Below are 12454 nucleotides of genomic sequence, written 5' to 3' on the forward strand. Positions count from 1 at the left end.
ATATAAAAATATCTTGAATTGAAGATTGATGCAGGTTTATTAAAAAACACTACAATAAAACAATTTTTTGATTTTATTTATTAACTTGTAAGTTTAAAAAATACTCAGAAAACAATAATTTCAAAACTTGTTTTTGTTGTCCATAAATGTTTATATAATAAACAAAGAGGTGTAAAATATAAAAGTGTAAAACATAGAGGTGTGAAACAAAAATGTACAAAGATTAATAGGTGTGATTTTTGAAAGATGGGGGGTAAGATGAAGAGATGCAAAAATTAATAGGTTCGATTTATGAAAGATGGGGGTACGACGAAGAGACATGATTATTTGAAGAAAAAAAACTTGCAACTGTTGGGATCGTAATAATTTTAACCATTAGATGGAATAATAGAACTAATCTCATCCGTTGGATTAAAGTTGACAAAAAAATGGGTTTGCTATTATATATAGATTCATAAATCTATCTATATGCAAATATAAAATACTTTGAATTGAAAATTGATGCAGGTTAATTAAAAAAAAGTCCAATAAAACAATTCTCTGATTTTATTTATTAACTTGTAAGTTTAAAAAATACTCAGAAAACAATAAATTCAAAACTTGTTTTTGTATTCCATAAATGTTTATATATAATAAACAAAGGGGTGTGAAATATAAAGGTGTAAAACATAGAGGTGTTAAACAAAAAGGTGCAAAAATTAATAGGTACAATTTTTGAAAGATGGGGGTACGATAGAGAGATGTAAAAATCAATATGTGCGATTTATGAAAGATGAGGGTACGACGAAAAGACACGATTATTTGAAAGAAAAAAACTTGCAACTGTTATGGATCATAAATAATTTTAAACCATTAGATTAAATAATATAACTAATCTCATCCATTAGATTAAAGTTGACACAAAAAAGTGGGTTTGCTATTATATATAGATATCACTCATATTTTTTATTCAAAAAAGGTTTAAAAAAAAATCTTAAAATCATTCAAAGTAGTTTGAAAAAAGAAGTCATGATATTTTGAATAATAATAGATTGGGAGTTTTACAAATTATGGACTAAATAACAAGAGATTGTGAATTATTTAAAATGATTTTACATAAATCTTAAGTTCAATAACAATCAAAATACTTTTAAAAATCATCAATTGAATAACAAATTATTTTAAAATACCTTAAATTCTTCTTAAATATCAAATTCAATAGATCCCCTCAATTAGTTGATTCAGTGAAATATCATGATCAATTTTATATAATAGAATATAGATTGTATAAGAAAAATGCATTCAGAAAGTTTATAATATAAATTATTAAATATTTGCTAGAGTCGCAAATTTGTATGATTGTTAGACGTGTAACTCGCTAGTTTCTAAAGTACAACATCTTTACCTGCGGTATACGGCGAGAAAATTGTTTTTAGATATTAATTTCTAATTATGATTATATTACAAATAATAATTTCAAATTTATATATATATATATATTCAAATAGTAATAGTTTAATTATGTAAATCTTACCCGAAAAAATGTTACTTTGATAAATGTATTTCCGAATTCGTAATAGGGGATATGATACAGATACAATTAAGGTTTTTCTTAAGGTGCAACGGTGGTATATCTTTAAGGTGTTTTTTGGTTTTGTAATTTTCTGCCAAAATAGAAGTTGGTACCTATTTAGAACTTGGAAATTTTGAAATATAGGCATTTAAGGTTTTAATTTTCGTTTAAAAACATTAAAAATCGATAATTTTATTTCTTTCGACATTTCAGCTGACAGATGGTTCAGAGCAACAAATGGGACAAATCTTCTTCGTCTCAAGCCATTTGGTTATACAATCAGAGTGGTATGGATGGTCACAAGGTCGGAGAACGACCAAAGATTCTCTTTCTTCAAACTCCATTTGGCAAACCACACAACGATCAATCTCGTTTTTGTTATTTGAAAATACGTATGTCGATGCGTTCAAACACGTGGAGATTTCGGTAGGAGTCAGCCCACGTTTTTCGACTCCGATAAAGTCTCCAAGTGCAATCAGTTCCTCGTAAGACAACTGGTCGGGATCAATCTCATCTTCTTCCTCCAATAAATCATCCTCCTCAGGGTTGAAGTTGCTACTTTCTTGATCTTCAAGAAACTCATTGATTTCGTCTTCATCTTCTCCATATCCATTGCTGTCGAAATACTCGTAGTAGTTCTCATTGGTTTCTTCTTCTTCATCTTCATCTTCAGATTCTTCGTCACTTTCCATCATCGAAAGCATTGAAGAGACCGAATCATGCATAGCAGGGGCAAAATGGGAATTAGCTTGGGAGGCAGCAAGAGCAACTTCAGAATTTGCTCGCTCGAAGAGGGTTAGATCGGGAAGTTTGTTTGGAGGGTGCTTAGCCTCTTCTTCTTGGTTATCCATTGGAGAAGAAGAAGCAATTCGGGTTGTGGTTTAGGAAGCCGTACTTTAGGATTTTATATGAAAATGGCTTGCATGTCAAATAGGTTACTTAAGCAACAAGAAATGAATAATGTAGAAACTTCCGTACAAAGTGATACAAAAGTAATATGGGGAAGTCAGGGGTATCCTTTTTCGCTGTTATAAGCAAATATAGTTGCATTAAAACTTAATTTACTGCATTTCCCCTTAACTTTGGGTTTCCAAGAAAGAAATAAAAGTCATTTCTTGTTGAAGCAATCTACTTAAAATTCAAGAATGTTTAGATGAAGCAATCTACTTAAAATTCCAATATAAAAATGGATCTCGTTTTACACTATTGCAGGTTTTAACTTTAAAACATAATAGAAAAGTTAGTCTCAACAACAAAAATAAATATTCAGTACACCACACCAAGGTAAAAAAAAAAAACGTTTCACACGATTCGAGGGTTTATTCAGTACGTAATTGTTCATAATAAAATCAAAAGCAATATATACTTGAAACATTAATCAAGCTCATGCAAGACCGTACGCCGTTTAATAGTTAAGAAACACTCATCTCCTCTTTGAACTTAGCCATTGCAGCCTTCGGTAGCGTAACTAGCACACGAACGCCACCTTCCATCCCTGGAACTGCCTTTGAAGATGGCAAAAAAACACAGAGTTGGGGAAAATTCACTGGAAGCAACGGTATTATGTTCACTAAACCTCCCCAGCCATTATAATGCAGACCGATTTGTCGCCAATCCGAGAGCATCATGGACCCGGCGTTGATACCCGTAACCGATGCCTTCATCTTTAACGTTCCCTCAATTTTGCTAAGTTCCCCCAATACATACTCCTTGCGTATCGCAGCTGTCTTCATGTTCTTTATGAGCCTCACGACATGAGACAATGATGATTCGCTTAGCTCGCTAGCTGTCAATGACACATATGCATTGACAAAGGCATTGCCGTAGTAGCCTTCTGGTAATGCCGGCTCCATAATGCTACAGATACCAATGGCTAACCATAGATCCGTAGTTCCCTCTGGATTCAGCTTCAGGGCTCGGCATCGTGCTCTCCAGACGTGGGCCGCAAGAATCTCTAGAGTCGTGATCGTGACTACCACCTTCTCTTTGTCATTCGTCATTTGCTCGTCCTCTCCAACTATCTTTTTGAGTTTTGTAATATCTTGGGAAGTAATGTACAGGATCTCACAGACCATGTCCTCAGTCAGTGTATAAGGCGAAGTAGCAATAGACGAAAAAGCCTTCGGCAAATCAACAACTTCCGGATTTTTGTTGAAGTCTCCGAGTTCACCTACAATGTTTTTGTTACCATAGTTTCAAAGTTATTTAACCAAAACAGAAACAAAAACAATTGTTACTATTTACGCAAACAAAAAAATTTCAGATTGCGTTTTGCGTTTACATATATAGATTACAAGTATCTCTTATTAAAACGTAAAAAAGTGCTGTTGTAAAAATAAAAATGTAAAACAAACAAGAGTACTGTTTTGAAAACATATAAAAATGTAAAAATTAACCTTTCAACATGTAAAGAAAAATTATTAAAACATGAAAGTTTGGTTGCATACCGTTAATGTTGTTAAAGATGAGCCTCTCTCTCTCCCATACGGGGATGACGGTGAGTTGGGTCTTTCCGGAGGCAAGCTCGTTCATCGTTCGGAAAAAATGAGCCACTCCAACACCATCACAGACTGAGTGAGAGTGAGACATTCCAATAGTGATTCCTCCACACGCAAACTGTGTGACCTGTAAAGCCAGAGGATCGTATCCCTCACAGCCCGTCACTGGTTCGTAACAAGGCACCAGTTGGTAGGCGGCGTCCAAGTGGTCAGCATTGTCCAAGTAATTGAGAGAAGAGAGAGTGCACGTGGCAGTTGCCCTTATAAAGGGGACTCCATCTCCGGCTTTGCAATTCAACTGAAGTCTATTGTCATCGGACTTCCGGTGAAGTTTTCCGGCAAGAGGGTAGTAATAGACAAGGGCATTAGAGAGAGCATATTGGAGAAGAGAAGCTGGATCATGGCTGGCTTGATCTTTAAGATAAGGTTTGGGAGCGAAGACGCATATGGTTTTGAGAATGGCTTCGATGTTAGGATTATTGTCGATGGTGGAGAGAAAGAGAGAGACATCAGGTGTTGGCTTTGATGGTTTCACTAGAACCACTTCTGATTTCTCAACGACCAAGGGACTTGAGTTATCTTCACTTCCCATGTCTATGTCTTTGTTTGTAATTAGTATATAGGACGTGTGTTTTGTGTGTGTATAATTTCTTTCGTACATGGGAAGATGGTTCTTATATAGACAATTGTGTAAACCATAAATAAAAAAAGTTGAAATAGTTTTGTAACCATTCTCATTTTCCGTGTGTCGATCTATTTAAAAATACACACAGCTAAGTGGGGGACTTTAAAGATGGAAGGTTTTTAGAAATAAATAATGTCGATGTATTTATAAGTGAGGGTCACGATTACAATTAACAAAAAAAATATGTTGCTGTAACAAATATATAGTATCGGCTTTTCTTAAATTTATGTTGCATGCTGTCAATGCTTTTTTTTTTTTGGGCAACAATGGTTACCTGATTTCCTAACAACCTGTAAAATAATTTAAACAAAAAAAAAATGTGTAATTAAAAAGCATTTGTAAAGAGTGGTTGCGATGTCGGAGATTCATAGAGATGTGGTGACGTAAAGTTATGTAGTCATTTTATCCACATAAGTCCCTTACTCTTCGACCATCTTCCACTTCAGTTGCTAGCTACAGGCAGCGTCAACGCCTCCTACGATGGCCATCGACATGCATGCCGGTAACATATAATCTAAGATTTGATTTTCTTTGCATCTATCGATAAACTTGAAGATAATAGTTTACCCTGAAAGACAAAACTTTGCGAACAAAAAGGTTTCCAGTACATATACTTAGAGAATATGAATGTTTTCTGAAAAACAAAAATCAGCTATTAATAATATAGATATTAATAACAAAAATAATAAAAATAGGGGGTGATGTGGCAGGCGATTTTTTTGGCGATTGTTTTGGCGATTAGGATTTTCAACTTCTTCCGCACGCATGGAGCCGCCGGGGGTTTCTCCAGTTCGGGTGGACCTTCAGGGATCGGAAAGTGGGTCAAAACTTCCGGTGCAAGTGGTTCCGGAGAAGCAAGGTTCGGTGGAGTCCTCTAGAGTGAAGGGTGAGGATAAGCAGAGAGCTAATCGATCTTTTCTTTCGGTGGCAAAGAAGCACGTTTTTTCTAAACAGAAATTTGAGGTTGTGGAGGTTAATGGTAAGTAGAGGGTGGTTGTTCCGAAGGATGTGTTAGTGGGGGTGAAGCCCTTGTGGGAAGATTTTCTTGTTGGAAAGTTTTTGAATCTGAAAGCTCCACATGTGGGGAAGATCCACATGATAGTGAATAAGATATGGCGGTTGGGTGATAAATCTACGGTGATTGATGTTTACGCTGTAAACGTTTACATCGTTAAGTTTCGGATACGTAATGATGGTATGCGACACAGGGTGTTGAACAGAGGAATGTGGAATATCATGGATATTCCTATGGTAGTATCAAAGTGGTCGCCGTTTGCGGAGGATTCGCAACCTGCGATGAAATCCATTCCCTTGTGGGTTACGTTGTGGAATGTTCCTCCGACTATGTTTACAGATAAGGGTTTGGAGTACTTGTTTAGTGCGGTGGGGAAGCCTATTAGGCTTCATCCTAAAACTGAGGCCTTTATGAGTTTTGATGAGGCTGAAATGTTAGTGGAAGCTGATTTGACACGTGAGTTGAGGAGTTTGTTTATGGGGGTGATGAAGAAGGGGAGGTTGAAACTGTCATCAACTTTGTCTATCCAAGGTTGCCTCCGAGATGTAGCTGTTGTCAGAAATGGGGGCATGCTACTGACCATTGTTTATCCCTTGCTACTGCGGTCGCAAGGAGTGAGGGGGCTGGAGCAGAGATTGTTCTGCCGCCGGCTCCAACAAATATTGGTTCCCATGTGGGAGATAGTGGCCAGGAGAACAATGTTACTACTAAAGGCTCACCGGCTAAATCGAGAGAAACAGCAGTTGCACCCGTGGTAACGGATCCTGCTCAAGGGGTGGTCGAATTGGGAGAGGAGACCGCGCAGGAATGGGTCACTCCTTTAAAACTTGTTCGTAGTCCAGGAAAAGTTCAAAAGGGGACTCAGTCTACTTTGATTCCCATTCTATCAAACACTTACTCTGTTCTTGGGGTGGAGGAAGACGTGGAAGAGGAGACTGTTTCTGCAGAGCAGAGTCGCAGTCCTTTAGAAGAGCGAGTTCAACAAGGAGACGAGACTTCTCTGCCTCCTGTTGGGGTTGGGGGGGAGGACCGAGGGGGGAAGCCTGTGATACCACTGAACCTTCTTTGCCTCGTGACTCGAAGACTGCACATAAAACGGTTTCAACGGTTTCTGTTCAATCTACTAGAGTTAACTCTAGAGATCAGAGTCAGAAACCCCCTCACAAACAATTTTAATGTCAGGTTTCTTCTGGAATGTTCGGGGCTTCAATAAAACATCAAAACATTCTGTGTTGCAGAAGTGGTTAAGGGAGAGTAAAGTTCAGTTTGGTTGTTTGTTAGAGACGTTTGTTCGCGAGGGGAATGTGCAAAAGATACGTAATAAGGTGTTTAAGGATTGGTCAGTGTTGATGAACTATGAATTCAATAGTAGGGGCTGTATGTGGATTGTTTGGCGGGATCATGTGCGGTTAACTCCTTTTTACAAGAGTGAACAATTGATCTCTTGTTCAGTTAAGTTAGAAGATCAGTCGGATGAATTTTTCTGTTCTTTTGTGTATGCACTGAATACTGCAGAGCAAGGCAGAGTCCTATGGCAGGAGCTAAAGCATCATGCGGACTCGCCTGTAATCTGTACGAAGCCTTGGGTGATCATGGGTGATTTTAATGAAACGCTTGATATGTCTGAACATTCAAGGGTGGATGATCATCCAATGGTAACGAGTGGAATGCGAGAGTTCCAGGAAGCGGTTACTTATAGTTCCCTTACTGATCTCGAGTTTACAGGTCCGTTGTTTACTTGGTGGAATAAGCAGGATCATGATCCAATCATGAAGAAGCTGGACCGTGTGCTGATTAACGATGTGTGGCTCCAGCGGTTTCCAAGTGCTCATACAGTCTTTGAAGCTGGAGGTTGCTCTGATCACTTGCGCAGTGTCTTACATATGAGGAGTGATATTGTCCTTAAGAAGCGAAGGCCTTTTAAATTTGTCAATGTCCTTACAGAACTGGAGGAATTTAAACCTATGGTTGATACATATTGGAAATCAACGGTACCTCTACACTTATCTACTTCGACCCTCTTTCGTTTTACCAAGAAACTAAAGAGTTTGAAGCCCCTGGTTCGGACCTTGGCCAAGAACCGACTGAGTAATCTGGAGAAGCGTACTCAAATAGCTTTTGAGCAACTTTTTCTTAAGCAAACGTAGAATCTAACAAATCCAACGGCTCTGTCGATGGAGGAGGAGAACGAAGCTTTTCTTCGTTGGGATCATGTTGCCTCTTTAGAGGAGAAGTTCCTCAAGCAGAGAACAAAGCTCCACTGGTTGCTGGTTGGAGATCGGAACAACAAAGCTTTCCACCGGGCTGCTGCTACTCGTAAAGCAGTCAATACTATTCGAGAGATCACCTGTCCGGATGGTCAGGTGGTTAAAGGTGAGGACATCAAACAGGAGGCTGAGCGCCATTTCAAAGAGTTTTTGCAGTTGGTTCCCCCAGATTTTGATGGTGTGGAGATAGCGAAGCTCCAGGAACTCTTGTCTTTTCGTTGTTCCACTGGTGTTCAGGCCAAGCTCATCTCCCCTGTCACCAGTGAGGAAATAAAAAATATCTTATTCTCTATGCCGAATGATAAATCACCTGGTCCTGATGGTTTCACATCTGAGTTACAAGGCAACATGGGATATAATTGGGTCCGAGTTCATTCTCACAGTCCAATCTTTCTTTGTGAAAGGCTTCCTTCCGAAAGGAATAAATTCTACGATCTTAGCTCTGATTCGAAAGAAGCTTGATGCCCAGGAGATGAAGGATTATAGACCAATCTCCTGTTGCAACGTCCTTTACAAAGTCATCTCTAAAATAATTGCAAACAAGTTGAAGGTGGTGTTGCCGTGTTTCATAGCAGGGAACTAGTCCGCGTTTGTCCAAGATAGGTTGTTGATAGAGAACGTTTTACTTGCCACAGAGTTGGTCAAGAATTACCATAAGGATACCATAACAGAGCGTTGTGCGATCAAGATTGATATTTTGAAAGCTTTCGACTCTGTCCAATGGCCATTCATTCTCAATGTTCTTTCTGCTCTTCAGTTTCCATCTGCCTTCATTAACTGGATCAAACTGTACATTACCACTGCTTCTTTCTCCGTTCAAGTTAATGGTGAGTTAGCAGGGTATTTTCAGAGTTCTCGGGGGTTAAGACAAGGGTGCTCTTTATCACCATATTTGTTTGTCATTTATATGGACGTCTTGTCCAAGTTATTGGACTCTGCTGCGGGTGATGGTCGATTTGGTTACCGTCCAAGGTGTAAGGAGATGCATTTGACCCATTTAAGCTTCGCTGATGATCTCATGGAGCTCTCTGATGGCAAACCTCGGTCTCTCGAGGGTATTGTATCGGTTTTCGACATGTTCGCTAAGTTTTCTGGCCTCAAGATTAGTATGGAAAAGTTGACTGTATATCTTGCTGGAGTTACAGATTCAGCGCGTCAGATAATAACAAATCAGTTCGAGTTTGCAGTGGGCGAACTGCCTGTCCGCTACTTGGGGTTGCCATTGGTGACAAAATGTCTTACTGTTGCGGATTACACTCCCTTAATTGAACAGATCAGACAGCGTATTGGGTCTTGGACATCACGTTACCTCTCTTTTGTGGGTAGGTATAATCTGGTTAGTTCAGTGGTGTGGAGCATATGTAACTTCTGGCTAGGAGCCTTTCGCCTACCCCGCACTTGCATTCGAGAAGTAGAGAGGTTATGCTCTGCTTTTCTGTGGTCAGGGGCAGAGTTGAATCCGAAGAAAGCAAAGTTATGGTGGGAAAGTCTGTGTAAGCCACGCAAGGAGGGGGGTCTTGGTCTCCGTAGCTTGAAAGAGGCGAATGATGTGTGCTGTCTCAAGTTGGTTTGGCGAATACTCTCTCATGGAGGGTCCTTATGGGCGAAGTGGGTTGATCGTTATTTGTTGCGGGGGAAATCATTATGGGTAGCCAAGGAGACTCCAGGGGTGAGTTCTTGGATTTGGCGGAAAATCTTGAAATACCGTGATTTAGCTAAACTTTTTTGCAAAGTCGAGGTGGAGAATGGCAGGCAAACATCTTTTTGGTTTGATGACTGGTCACCTTTGGGCCGCATGGTGGAGCTGGTTGGGTCTCGGGGAAGTATAGACTTGGGGATCAGCCGGACTATGTCTGTTGTAGAGGCCTGGTCTACTCGCCGTAGACGACACCATCGTACGCCGATTCTCAATGCTATTGAGCACTCTTTAAACTTGCAATACCAGCGTCGAACAGAGCATGAAGATCGGGTGCTGTGGAAAGGAAAGAGCGACTGTTTTCAGACTGTGTTTTCAACGACGGCAAATTGGTCTCACATACGCTCCACTTCAGATGAGGTAGCTTGGTACCAAGCCATTTGCTTTACTCATGCCACTCCCAAATACACTTTCTGTACTTGGTTGGCGGCACATGAAAAATTGGCTACCGGAGACCGAATGATACGATGGAATATTGGAGCTTCAGGGACGTGTGTTCTCTGTCAGCAATGTACTGAAACACGGTTTCATTTGTTCTTCGCTTGTAGCTTTGCATCTACAGTGTGGACCGCCACCGCCAGAGGAGTTTTCAAGGCGTATTTTTCTACAGACTGGAACCAGCTTCTGGCTCATCTTGCAGACAATCATCAGAACCGCTTGGGAGCTTTCCTCACCTGGTATACTTTCCAACTCACAGTCTATACAATATGGCGGGAACGCAATGGCCGAAGCCATGATCAAAGGCTAACACGGCAGGGCAACTCATCAAGTGGATTGATCGACAGGTTCATGATCAACTACTGTCCATCCAGCGTATGGGAGATAGGCGGTATGACGATGGACTTCAAGTCTGGTTCCACACAAGGACTTAACACAGTTTTCTCCATTTTAATGTTTTATTAACCTTCTAAGCACTTTTTTTTTCAAACACACTGTAGCACAAGTTGTAACAACCCTATTTTTTTTTTAATATAATTTAACATTACAATAAAAAAAAAATATAGATATTTGGGGAAAAAGATACGCGGTTGCTGAGGAACCTAGAAAGGCCTATTTTTCTTCCATGGGTCTCAACATCAAGCTTAACCTAAATTCAAAATCTGCGAATGTAAATGACCTATAGACTCGATTTAAACACACAGTCTTTCTCGGGGAACACAAAGTAGACAATCGAGTATCTCTCTTTCTTTTTCAGCCTCTTTCCCACTTTATGCAACACACTCATGTACTCATCATCACTTAACACCCACGTTGCATCAATTTAATTACCTTCTAGATTAATTCATCTCATATGCAATTTTTTTAGCATGCATGCAAGGTTGGTTTAGAAAATTAACTACCTGCATCATATCTCCGAGTCCAATGACAAAAGAATTGGCATGAGGCGTGACATTAAACCATTCCCCATCTTTCATGAATTCTAGCCCACCAACGTCGCCTTGGTTTATCATCAATATCACCGAACTGCCGGTATGAGCCTCGTGACTTTTACCTCGGTGTTATCAGTCAGAGTTACTGTGTCTTCATAAATCTAGTCGCCGGTCATCATTGATTGGCGAAATGTAGATTGAATTAATCAAGATTTTAAATTTAATGTTATCTATGCAAAGAATCTAGTATATATAAATTTGATTACTTCTTTAAACCAACTTAAACCACCGATGAAGTCAAAGAAAAAATTTCAGTACCTTAATGACTCGAACTTGGGATCAGAACAAGAAAGTGGAAGAATACGAGACAGAGAAGCAAGACGAACGTTGATGCCTTCGAACAAGTGACCACTACATTCTTGTCGTGCCCTCGTTACAGCCTTGTGATCCTCAGTAATATGATAACGGAGAGTTAACGCCGAACAACGTCCGTTTCTCATTAAGAAAGACTCAACACCGACTCCATCATCTCTTTCACCTGTGACATCAACGTTAACGGTATGTGATGAGATCATAACCAGAGTAAACTGATATTGACATGGTCAAGATTGAATGAGATATGGCATCGTGTGTTCTCCTATATTATTGGAATTGTCTCCCACTCATTCACGTTCTATATTTCTTTAGTTGGCAGTTAATTTCTGAACATCTTTCTTGTGTATTTAAGAAACGATTTGTTTTTATTAAGAGAAAGTTGCAGTAACTTGTTCTAAAGTCTTTGAGAACCAAAGTGTTCTTGTCTTTGTTCTTGATAACATTGATTGTCCTAAATTGGGACTTACAGTACGCCAGTGTTCTCCAAATGGAATATCCCCCAGTCTTTGCATGCTTCTCTCAGTTTCTCCACGTCCAAACTCTCCAGATTGAGAACAGGGATATCGATATCCTTGCTCCGGTCTGAACCTGGTGCAATGGATTTTTCTGGTTCTGTAGTTCGCTCATTAGAGGTCGAGACTCTGGTGGATATGACTCTGAGTTCCTCATGAAGTGGACTCGTTTTTTCTGCTATTCTCTCTTTCTTTTTTGAATAAGGGCTAATGCATGTATCAGAATAGGTCTCTGTAATGTTTTTACCGTGTAATGCGATAGGATGTTGTAAAGTTTGGGTTCCCAAAAAGGAATGTGATCTTCTGACCATGTATGCATTACATAGTAAAATTAGACTTAATTTTTTATCACTATGCGAAGGAAAATATTTTTTGTAATGGCGATGAAGAACTTTTAAAAACGGAAAACAAAGCAAGTTTAGGAAACATAAACTTAAAACTATAATGTAGTTGAAGAAGAGGACTTGCAAGAAGAATTCTAAAA

The 12454-nt window shown here is 39.3% G+C and overlaps 3 protein-coding genes across 3 annotated transcripts; all 3 read right to left on the reverse strand.

Moving 5' to 3' along the window:
- LOC104711185 (E3 ubiquitin ligase BIG BROTHER-related) lies at positions 1725-2414 on the reverse strand. Its single transcript, XM_010427867.1, has one exon. The coding sequence runs from the start codon at positions 2401-2403 to the stop codon at positions 1762-1764; it is 642 nt and encodes a 213-aa protein (XP_010426169.1). The 5' UTR covers positions 2404-2414; the 3' UTR covers positions 1725-1761.
- On the reverse strand, positions 2875-4642 carry LOC104711186 (spermidine sinapoyl-CoA acyltransferase-like). Its single transcript, XM_010427868.1, has 2 exons — positions 4000-4642; positions 2875-3722 (listed from the first exon to the last, which is right to left on the reverse strand). Exons 1-2 carry the CDS (start codon positions 4640-4642, stop codon positions 2965-2967), a joined length of 1401 nt encoding a protein of 466 aa, XP_010426170.1. The 3' UTR covers positions 2875-2964.
- On the reverse strand, positions 10637-12127 carry LOC104715354 (gibberellin 2-beta-dioxygenase 7). The gene is given in 8 exon segments (XM_010432769.1): positions 10637-10645; positions 10738-10955; positions 11050-11194; positions 11197-11527; positions 11529-11588; positions 11590-11646; positions 11932-12065; positions 12068-12127. Coding segments are annotated over 8 exon segments (1014 nt in total).

Source organism: Camelina sativa, chromosome 9 (assembly GCF_000633955.1).
Source record: "Camelina sativa cultivar DH55 chromosome 9, Cs, whole genome shotgun sequence".
In the NCBI taxonomy this organism is placed as follows: domain Eukaryota; kingdom Viridiplantae; phylum Streptophyta; class Magnoliopsida; order Brassicales; family Brassicaceae; genus Camelina; species Camelina sativa.

Excerpts from the sequence above, each read along its gene's own strand:
- LOC104711186 (XM_010427868.1), bottom strand. The coding sequence starts at position 4,642 with ATGGGAAGTGAAGATAACTCAAGTCCCTTGGTCGTTGAGAAATCAGAA. Across the intron at positions 3,723-3,999 it reads CATCTTTAACAACATTAACG|GTGAACTCGGAGACTTCAAC; the intron begins GTATGCAACCAA and ends AAAACATTGTAG.
- LOC104711185 (XM_010427867.1), bottom strand. The coding sequence starts at position 2,403 with ATGGATAACCAAGAAGAAGAGGCTAAGCACCCTCCAAACAAACTTCCC.